Source organism: Entelurus aequoreus, linkage group LG03 (assembly GCF_033978785.1).
Source record: "Entelurus aequoreus isolate RoL-2023_Sb linkage group LG03, RoL_Eaeq_v1.1, whole genome shotgun sequence".
NCBI classification, from domain to species: domain Eukaryota; kingdom Metazoa; phylum Chordata; class Actinopteri; order Syngnathiformes; family Syngnathidae; genus Entelurus; species Entelurus aequoreus.
This window is the reverse complement of record NC_084733.1, coordinates 77,314,583-77,325,685: the sequence shown is the minus strand read 5'-3', so window position 1 is coordinate 77,325,685 and position 11,103 is coordinate 77,314,583. Positions and strand designations below refer to the sequence as shown.

General features: G+C 39.3%; 1 protein-coding gene across 1 annotated transcript in view; it reads left to right on the top strand.

Annotated features, from left to right (window-relative positions):
• LOC133646890 (fibroblast growth factor receptor-like 1) overlaps nucleotides 1-2,769 on the top strand; it is a 110,190-nt gene extending 107,421 nt beyond the window's left edge. Inside the window, exon 7 of the mRNA XM_062042780.1 lies at nucleotides 97-2,769. Coding sequence (XP_061898764.1) covers nucleotides 97-530 — 434 coding nt within the window. The 3' untranslated portion in view covers nucleotides 531-2,769. The remainder of the gene's footprint in view (nucleotides 1-96) is intronic.
• Nucleotides 2,770-11,103: the final 8,334 nt, after the last annotated feature.

Here is an 11,103-nt window from a genome sequence, read left to right as displayed (position 1 = left end):
ATTAGATCAGAGAAAAAGACAGAATGTTATTTTATGCTCTCACGTGAGACATCTTCTCTGAACATCTTCCATTTTCCCTTCCATTTTCCCTTGCAGACACCAAGCCTCCCGTCATGCCCATCTTCCCAGCTGCCTCCAGCTCCCTCCCCTGGCCGGTCATCATCGGCATCCCCGCCGGAATAGTGTTCATCTTTGGTACGGTGCTGCTGTGGTTTTGCCAGAGTAGGAAGCAGTGCCCCCCTCCCGGGCCCCCAGCCCCGCAGGCGCCGCACGGCTCCCAGCGGCCGCCGTGTCGAGAGCGTGAGCGAGGCTGCGCGCCGGCATCGTCCGGCTCGTCCAGTCCGGACAAAGACTGCGTGAGCTCCATGAACTACGAGGAGTACCTGACGCAGCAGCAGCAGCAGCTCCTCCTCAACCAGGGGGGAGCCTCCAAGATCTATCCCAAAATCTACACTGACATTCACACGCACACACACTCCCACATGGACGGCAAAGTGCATCAGCATCAACACATTCATTTCCAGTGTTAGCCCACAAACTGGGAGAGAAAAGGCCAGTCATGGGATGGCGACATGGAGGCGTCGGATTCTCACGCCGCTTCCAATCCATCGGTGCTTGTTGTGCACTCGGTTTAAACAAGGAATTGTGTGGCGTGCCACTTTGGCTGCAGCTGTTCATGCCGGAGAAAGGAGGTCACATTTCACCTTCTGTTTAATCAGCTGTCGTCCATCTTCTGTCCGCTCGCTAATGGCGCCAGAAACGGTACTCGTGGAGCACAAAAGGGCCGGTTATGTCGTCCTCTACTCAGGTAGTCCTTTTGGCAAAGAAAGCTGACCACTAACTTTCCTATATTTCTTCATCCCGCTCTACCGTCGCTAGCAATAAAGCTGTTAGGTACACCTGCAGAATACAAACAGCAGCTGCAAATATTATAATGCTTGGTTTTTATTGGTTATCATATAGTGGTATTCATTTATCAATAACATTATTATTGTAGTTTGTAGCTTCTATGAGTGTGTGTGCGTGTTAAGAACGCACATTACATCTCGACAAATTGATGCCAAAGAATATACCTTCAATGTTTTCGTATTTGTGGGTTTAATGTGTAGTGGAATTGATGTTGGTCTTTTTTTAAGCAAAAAAAAAAAGTATTGTGTTGTTTATGATAGTCATAAGGTGCAGGGGCACAGCTACCTACTTTTTAAAGTGTGTGCAAACACATCACAGTGTCCCCCCCAGACCCCACAAGCTGTTAGCCGAGCAGATGGTGCAGCACAGCCAAGGAAACGTATGGACTTATTTATTTATTTGGACTTCTACCTCAAAACAGACATCATGTTGACAACCACAGTATGCAACTTGTCACCTTGAAGTCATTGAAAGAGTCCGTTTGCCAATTTTTTTGTTAAAAATCATAAGGATGAATAGTAAAATGTGTAAGATTATCAGTATTAGTGTGTCAGACTGTAGTTTCATTTTAGGGATTATTTTGTGTAAATAATATTTTTATGTTTTTATAAATGTGTACAGTATTTTATAATGTGGGTTTTACAGTGATAGCAGTTTTAGCTAACCTGAACATTGACAAGCATCATCCCGATACACGGACATAACTTACACACTGTCAAAATGGATCATGTCCTTCACACATGCACAAATTGCTGTTAAATACAGACAATGTAGTTCCATGCCCATCGCTTTGTTGCCCAGATTTGCTGCACAAAGTACGTACCCACTTTTTGTGCCACTGATATGAGGGCATATTAACAAAAAAGAACAACACATGTGGAAAGCCCTCATCAAGACCTTTAATTTCAGGTGTGACTTGGTGTGTAAACTGATTTATGAAGTTGTTACGAGTACACTTTGACATTTTTTTGTGATTCACCTGATTGGCCTCTTGGGCCATTTTGTCATTACAGAAGACATACTGGCAAAATAATTCCAGTTTGAGGAAGCTGTCACCAAGACCTTTAATTAGAGGTATGACTTGATGTGGTCTGTGGAAAACTGGATAATGGCGTTGTTTTTATGAATCAGATGGTTGATCTTTTTGGGTCATTTTGAGACAAAATAATACCAGACTGTCATCAGGACCGTTGAAATATGACTTGATGTGGTTTGACGCAAAAATCAACTAGGAGGATGAGCGGACAAAAACGAAACATTGTGTCATTATGTATTGACAAAATAATACCAGTTCAAATAAGCCATCATAATTGGAGTTCGTAAACGTGTCGAACATTGGAGATTGTTTTTGATAACTATCATCATCATACCAAATACATATTGATAGCCCTCATCAAAGCCTTTCAATTGATCAATCAATCAAAACTGAGCATAAAAAATCAATATTTGCAAACACAAGTTTGGATCTCCTTATAAAGTGCAGGTGTACCTAATGAAGTGTCCAGTGAGTAAAGCAACCTTGCCCAGGACTGCAAGGGATGAAAGGAATATGTTTATAAATAATAATGACCTATTGTTCATTGCCTTGCCAAATTCCCAGCAGTAATATTATTTTAGCCAGCGATATTCTCCCAAGCAGTTTGTAAAACTGATTCACAAACACGTAATTTATTTTTAATTCATTGTATAAGAAAATGTAACAAAAGTTTATATTTGTGATATTTGACATCTGTAATGCCATGTAAAGTTGTGTTGAGTTTGGTACATGACGGCCCAGTGTAACATTTAGTTGATTTGTAGTTCTATTTGTGTACATGCAGATGGTTTTATTTTTGACAATCCCAGTGTTATGTTGATTAAAATGAAGGAAAATGACTTTTAGAATGTGCTAAATGGGGAGGGATTAGGAAGCAGCACCAAAAGGAAGAAGAAGAGACACAATTCTCTTCTCAGGCGAGAATGTCCTCTGCAGGACATTTTTTCACCCTCATGTCAATCTGATGTTTCCTTTCCAATCCAATCTAGGAAGGATTTCCTTTCACTCTTTAGGAAGCACATTGTTCTGCTGGGAGAGCCCATCATTGCTCGGGAAGAAGGACTGCATTGTCTCTCCATCGGCTCAGCTTTGGTTTTGTCTGACAATCACGTGACGACGACGATGATGATGAGTCCCGGTGAAAAAAATATGCTGCCCAACGCTACTGAGCATGCGCACCAACGCTAAAAGTTTCCTTGAACAAAATAACAAGAGCAATGAAGGTAAAAAAAAAACAGTTAATATATTTTGGTTAATTTTAGCATTTGTTTACATACCAGGAAACAAACCAAAACAAAAACGGTATAAACCTTTTTTAAACTTTTTTCACTAAGTACCACCTCAGAAAACCTTTGGCTCTCCAAGTACCACCATAATGACCACATTAGAAGACAGTAGCGTAGTAGGCCTACGTATTCATTAAAAGAAGGCAGAGGTTTTATTTAACAAGTATATTTAATATGGGCTCGATTCCCAATCTCATAGTCTTTCTGTGTGGAGTTTGCATGTTCTCCCCGTGACTGCGTGGGTTCCCTCCGGGTACTCCGGCTTCCTCCCACCTCCAAAGACATGCACCTGGGGATAGGTTGATTGGCAACACTAAATTGGCCCTAGTGTGTGAATGTGAGTGTGAATGTTGTCTGTCTATCTGTGTTGGCCCTGTGATGAGGTGGCGACTTGTCCAGGGTGTACCCCGAATGCAGCTGGGATAGGCTCCAGCATCCACCGCGAAAGGGACAAGCAGTAGAAAATGGATGGATGGATGGATTATACCAGTGTTTCTTAACCATTGTTGGGCCGTGAGCATCCCCTAGAGGGCCGGCAAAAATATTGAATTGAATTATATTTATATAGCGCTTTTCTCTAGTGACTCAAAGCGCTTTACATAGTGAAACCCATTATCTAAATTATATTTTTAAACCTGTGTGGGTGGCACTGGAAGCCAGTGGGTGAAGTGTCTTGCCCAAGGACACAATAGCTGTGACTAGGATGGCAGAAGCTGGGATCGAACCTAGAACCCTCACGTTGCTAGCATGGCCACTCTACCAACCGAGCTTCATATCTATTTCTCAGCTGTGGTCTATATGGACCGCAGCGGTCCTCAGTTGTAATACACTTTTACACCACTTGTGGCAGTAATGAAAATATCAAACAAACAGAAGACTGGCGTTAAAGTCCTTCCATCCATCCATTTGCTACCGCTTATTCCCTTAGGGGTCGTGGGGGGCGCTGGAGCTTATCAGCTACAATCGGGCAGAAGGCGGGGTACACCCTGGACAAGTCGCCACCTCATCGCAGGGCTGGCGTTAAAGTCATAGAAAAGTTTCCTAAGCGCAAAAATTATGACTAAAATGGTGCAGCTGTATTTTCATTTGGACTTTAATTTTGAGTTGATTAAAAAAAACATATTTGTATTATCAATTTAGTTAAAATGAACTTATTTTAGCACTGCATAATTGTATGTACATTTATTTTCATCGGTGCCTCATTTTAAAAAATATATTAGACTAGTATTTATTTTTGTAATCAGCCTAACCTAAGCCTGAATAATAATCTTTGTGATTAACACTTGCTCTCAAATCATTTGACAAGCTTGTAATATATAGATATTGTTTATCAATATTACTCACTCAGTGTTATTTGAGAGGGCCAGGGGCCCCTCTGTAGTGGAAAAGTTGGGCCCCGAGGTCAAAGTGGTTAATTACCCTTGTATGGTGACAGAATGAATATCGACGATAAGTATTTTGACAAGCTCATATATAAATAATAATAACTAAAACTACAAAGGCACTTGTTCCAGGACCTATTTTGGACATTTTCTGAAAATGTCATCCAAATCCGTCGGATTATGCAATTGATTGCATTTTCTTTTTTATGAGGCAGCACTTTTTTTCTTCTTCAGAAAACCGGCACCACACGGTAAATACCTACAAACGTTTTGTCTTTAACGTAGCCATAGACACAACAAACTAATCAAATATTAAACTTAGGAAAAAAGGTTTTAATATCTGGCTGCCAATCTTTTAGATGGAAAAACCTAAACAAAACACAAAGGAAATAAATGCTGCCCTCTAGCGGTTTCTTAATTAACTGCAGGTACACTGAAAAAATAATTAACAAAAATATGATAGGCCCAGCACCCCCCGCCACCCCGAAAGGGACAAACGGTAGAAAATGGATGGGATGGATAAATTGATCCAAAATTGTGATATCAACATTAAACACAAAAGTTAAAGTTAGTCTTGTGCAATTTAATAAAAGTAAAACAATAAGTGATGTTTGAATGAATATTAAGTTAACCTTTGTGTTGAATATAGTTTTAGTCTATCAACTACTTTGTAGAATAAATTGTGTTGTCTTGTGTGTATGAATGCATGTTTGTGTCAGTGTTAGGGTTTTTTTTAAATGGGGAACTGCATTTTTGGGGGAATTTTGCCTATCGTTCACAATCACTATGAAAGACATGACGGATGGATTTTTAAAAAATGCATTATTTCTAAATAGTTCCTCTATTCCACCCATTAAACCCAATAAATAACCATCCAAAACCGACAATACTCCATTCATATTTCATGATTTGAATATTAACCAATTATTAGCAATATTGTTATTATAAACGCCAACACAGACAAACTATTTATAGCGGCGCCGTAATCACTACCGTGTGTGCTGATGTTTACATCATTGAGTGGTCTGCTGCTTCCTCGCTTCCTTACTCCCTGGAAGTTTATTTTAGATCATAAATCATGCATCTTACCTGGATAGAAGAAGGCTGAGGGCGTACTCCGACATGTTGGGACACTTTGACAGACCAATTAGACACGGAACTGGCAAAAACGACATGAAAAGACACCCCCCTAGTTCTTTGCGAGGATTATGAGACATTTTTCTTCAAAACAGGAATATATGAACATCTAGCAGTCGGCATCCTAATGACAGCAGACCTTGTACAGTAAGTGATGTTTTATTATGTTTGCTGGCTCTCATGAAGTCTGCAGTGAGTAAGCAAAAGCAAACATGATGTGTTTTTGAAATTAATGCACCGTGTATGCTTAAAATGACCAAAATACATAAATATTAAATATTATATGAATGTGCTCATTACTACATTACATATATACTTACATCAAGTATATAAAACCCTAAATAAGGTGTTTGGATGTTTTTTAAGGAGCTCTATAGGCAGAATTGTAAGCTGACTTTTGATCGAATGTATTTAATGTTTGGAATGCTTTTTTTTTTTTAAACATCCATCATGTTTTTCATGATTGTGAACGGTAGGCAAAATTCCAAAAAAAAAAGTGCAGTTCACCTTAAACTTGAATAAAATGGGGTATTGGGTCAATTTACAAGTTCCAGTTTATTCAAATTGGTCAAATTTTCCTCATGTAAATGGTACACTGGCCAATCTAATATTTTTGTATTGAAGGACTTTAATGTAACCCATTATTAGTGTATCTGAATTTGTATTTCAAGGAAATGAGAAACACAAATTGTTTAACAAAATTAAAATTCATGAACATATTTTAAATTGAATAATGTTCCAGTGTATTGAAAATCATTAAATATTAATGAAGCAACATTGTTAATTCTGTATTGAACAACATGTATTGCCAATGTGCGTTTTCATGTTAGTGTCAGGGCAACTTGATTTTTTATTAAACAAAATACAATTGTGTTAACTATAATTTATTTAAAATTTAACATCACTGCTGTTAAATGAAACAGCCAAATGTGTTTATTAATTTGGCACTAATTATTGATAATGTTAGATCAACCATCAATATTACAAAACAAAACCAGTGAAGTTGGCACGTTGTGTAAATCATAAATAAAAACGGAATACTATATTCAATTAAATACACTGCAAAGACAAGATATTTAATTTTGGAACTGAGAAACACATTTTTTTTTGCAAATAATCGTCAACTTAGAATTTAATGGCAACAACACATTGCAAAAAAGTTGGCACAGGGGCATTTTTACCACTGTGTTACATGGCCTTTCCTTTGAACAACACTCAGTAAACGTTTGTGAACTGAGGAGACTAATTTTTGAAGCTTTTCAGGTGGAATTATTTTCCATTCTTGCTTAAGTTGTTCAACAGTCCGAGGTCTCCATTGTCGTATTTTAGGCTTCATATTGTGGCACACATTTTCAATGTGAGACAGGTCTGGACTACAGGCAGGCCAGTCTAGTACCCGCACTCTTTTACTACGACGCCCAGTTTCCAAAAACAATTTGAAATATGGACTTGTCAGACAACAGAACACTTTTCCACTTTCCAACTCTGAGTTATTGTGTAGAAATATGGGGAAACAACTACAAAAGTGCGCTTCGTTCACTAACTGTTACAAAAAAGATCAATTAGAAGAATACATAATGTTTGATATAGAGGACATACAAACCCTTTATTTGTTAAATTACTATTATTGAAATTCAACGACTTGGTGAATTTGCAAACAGCTAAAATTATGTACAAAGCAAACTATAACCTGCTACCCAAGAATGTACAATTCTTTTCAACAAAAGAGGAGAAATATTACCTTAGAGGAAAATCTAATTCAAAACATTTGTATGCGCGTACTACACTTAAAACTTTTAGTATATAAATGATAAATAAATGGGTTATACTTGTATAGCGCTTTTCTACCTTCAAGGTACTCAAAGCGCTTTGACAGTATTTCCACATTCACCCATTCACACACACATTCACACACTGATGGAGGGAGCTGCCATGCAAGGCGCTAACCAGCAGCCATCAGGAGCAAGGGTGAAGTGTCTTGCCCAAGGACACAACGGACGTGACTAGGATGGTAGAAGGTGGGGATTGAACCCCAGTAACCAGCAACCCTCCGATTGCTGGCACGGCCACTCTACCAACTTCGCCACGCCGTCCCAGTATGAGGAATTCAATTATGGAACGGATTAACCAGATAAATCAAACAAAGCACCAATATGATTCAGTTTAAGAGACTGTTCAAACCACACGTGTTCACAAAGTACACAGAACAATAATTATGAACATCTTGAACCCTTTTTTTCCCCCTTTTTTTTTTATTGAGACAAAGATTATTTATGTATTTAATATTTGTTTGTTTACTATGGTACATTATTATTTACTATGGTCTCTATTACAGAGAACAAGGAAATTGGATAAAATTTGCTATGATATGAAAAGGGGTAGGATAAAATAAGCTCTGTTTCGTCCTACTCCTTTTCGGACGTGCTGTAATGAAACGACTGGAACTGTGTAATGCATACGTATGCATGTTCGAAATAAACTGAACTGAACTGAACTTTGCATCAGTCCATCTTAGATGAGCTCGGGCCCAGCGAAGCCGGCGGCTTTATTGGGCGTTGTTGATAAATGGCTTTTGCTTTGCCGAGTAGAGTTTAAACTTGCACTTACAGATGTAGCGATGAACTGTAGTTACTGACAGTGGTTTTCTGAAGTGTTCCTGAGCCCATGTGGTGATATCCTTTACACACTAATGTCACTTTTTGATGCAGTACCACCTGGGGGATCGAAGGTCACGGGCATTCAATGTTGGTTTTTGTCCTTGCCGCTTATGTGCAGTGATTTCTCCAGATTCTCTGAACCTTTTGATATTACAGACCGTAGATGGTGAAATCCCTAAATTCCTTGCAATAGCTCGTTGAGAAATGTTGTTCTTAAACTGTTCGACAATTTGCTCACGCATTTGTTCACAAAGTGGTGACCCTCGCCCCAGCCTTGTTTGTGAATGACTGAGCATTTCATGGAAGCTGCTTTTATACCCAATCATGGCACCCACCTGTTCCCAATTTGCCTGTTCACCTGTGGGATGTTCCAAATAAGTGTTTGATGAGCATTCCTCAACTTTTTCAGTCTTTTTTGCCACTTGTGCCAGCTTTTTTGAAACATGTTACAGGCATCAAATTCCAAATGAGCTAATATTTGCTAAAAATAACAAAGTTTTCCAGTTCGAACGTTAAGTATCTTGTCTTTGCAATCTATTCAATTTAATATAAGTTGAAAAATATTTTCAAATCATTGTATTCTGTTTTTATTTACCATTTACACAAAGGGCCAACTTCACTGGTTTTGGGGTTTGTACTTGATTCAGTTATTTCAGCACAAATTATTGTTACTCTTAAAACAACTGGCAATATCTGTATATTTGATTCATTGAATTTAAAAAACATTTTTAAAATGGAAAGTCACCTGGCCCTGATGGCTTCACAGTTGAATTTTACAAGGCTTACTCATTACTGTTATCCCCCATTTTAGCAAGAATGTTCAATGATTCCTTCAACGCCGGCCGCTTACCAAGGACTTCTGTCGGATGCTTCCATTTCACTACTTCTTAAGAAAGACAGAGATGCTACCTCTTGTGGTAGCTACAGACCAATCTCACTTTTGAACGTGGACCGCAAGATTCTGGTGAAAGTTCTCTCTATACGTCTCCAAACCGTGATGCCCTCAATAATTTCGGCTGATCAGACAGGTTTCATGCTGGGGAGACATCCATTCTTTAATACCAGAAGATTGTTGAATATAGTTCTCTTTCCGCCATCTGATACTCCGGAGGTGGTGGTGGCGCTGGATGCGGAGAAGGCGTTCGATAGGGTGGAGTGGGACTACTTATTTTTTATTATGGATACATTTGGTTTTGATCCTAATTTTGTTTCTTGGGTTAGAGTCCTGTACGAGACTCCACTTGCCTCCCTCCGTACCTACTAACGGCATCCGTTCAGCTTAAATCCCTCTCCAGCGTGGGACCTGGCAGGGATGTCCGCTTTCACCCCTGTTTAATATAGCCATTGAACCGCTAGTTATTTGGCTTAAGAATCGGGGGGAATTTAAGGGTATCACTCGTTTTGGTCGGGTCCATAAACTCTCCCTATATATGCCAATGATCTTCTGTTGTTCGTTTCGGCCTCCTCGTCCTCGCTTCCCCATATTAAGTCGATTCTAGATCAGTTCGGTCGTTTGTCAGGGTACAAACTGAATATTCAGAAAAGCGAACTATTTTTTGTGAATAATTTGGCAAGGTCACTCCCGCGCTCACAATTCCCCTTTAAGATCGCAGAGGACGGATTTAAATATTTGGGTGTGTTTATCTCAAATTCTCCCACAGAGCTGTTCCGTAAGAACTTTCAGGCACTGTTAGACAAATGTAAATCGGACTTGTCCAGGTGGGCTGCCCTAGCTCCCCCTTATCCCTGGTTGGCCGCATTAACCTCATAAAAATGATTTTACTTCCGAAATTTTTATATCTCTTCCAGCACATCCCTATATGTCTCAACAAATCATTTTTTTGGTTGGCCTTGATCAACAACTTCTTGCTTTCATTTGGCATAACAGGCCAGCCCGCCTTAGGAAAGCTCCCTTGGTCGGAAGGTGGTCTAGCACTTCCGAACTTTAGAAATTATTTCTGGGCCTGCAATATTAAACTTCTGTACTGGGTCTGCTGCGACTCCGCAGCCGCCTGTCCACCTTGGGCTCACATATAGGTGGCATCGTCTAATGCAGACCTGGGCAAATTAAGGCCCGGGGGCCACATGCGGCCCGTTAAGCTTTTCAATCTGGCCCGCCGGACATTCCCAAATCATTTTTTTAGATGTTTAAGATGTAAAGTGTAGCTGCCATTATGATGTGCAGTGATGTTTTCTAATGACCGTAAGTCTTCCACTATACTAAGTCTTTCAATGCTTGGAATCTGCGCTTTTGCATGATACAGCAGTTACTATGGTCATCTAATTAGTTGAAATGTGGGTGTCAGGGACAGACACGGAAGGAGATTTTTACAACAAAGTTCTAAAGCTTAGTGATATATCAGATTGTAGGTGGGTTTTTTTCCTTTTACCCTTCGCGTTTAGATTTTTGTTGCATTTTGCTTGATTGTAAAATATGTGGATGGAGAGGGGGTGTGACGTTCATATGTTGAAATTTTAAGTGTTTTATCCATTTTTAATATTGTAAATCCCACATTCTTTATTTTCATGTACATTCTGGGTGTCTCATTCAGTAAAAAAATGTAAAATGCCATTCTGTTTTTTAAGGCGGTCTGTCATAACGTTTTTAGCATTCAGACATTATTGTAAGGTTTTGTATTAGTGTTCCTAAAATTCTGATATACCAGCCCCCAGACACATTTTTTCTCTAAATTTGG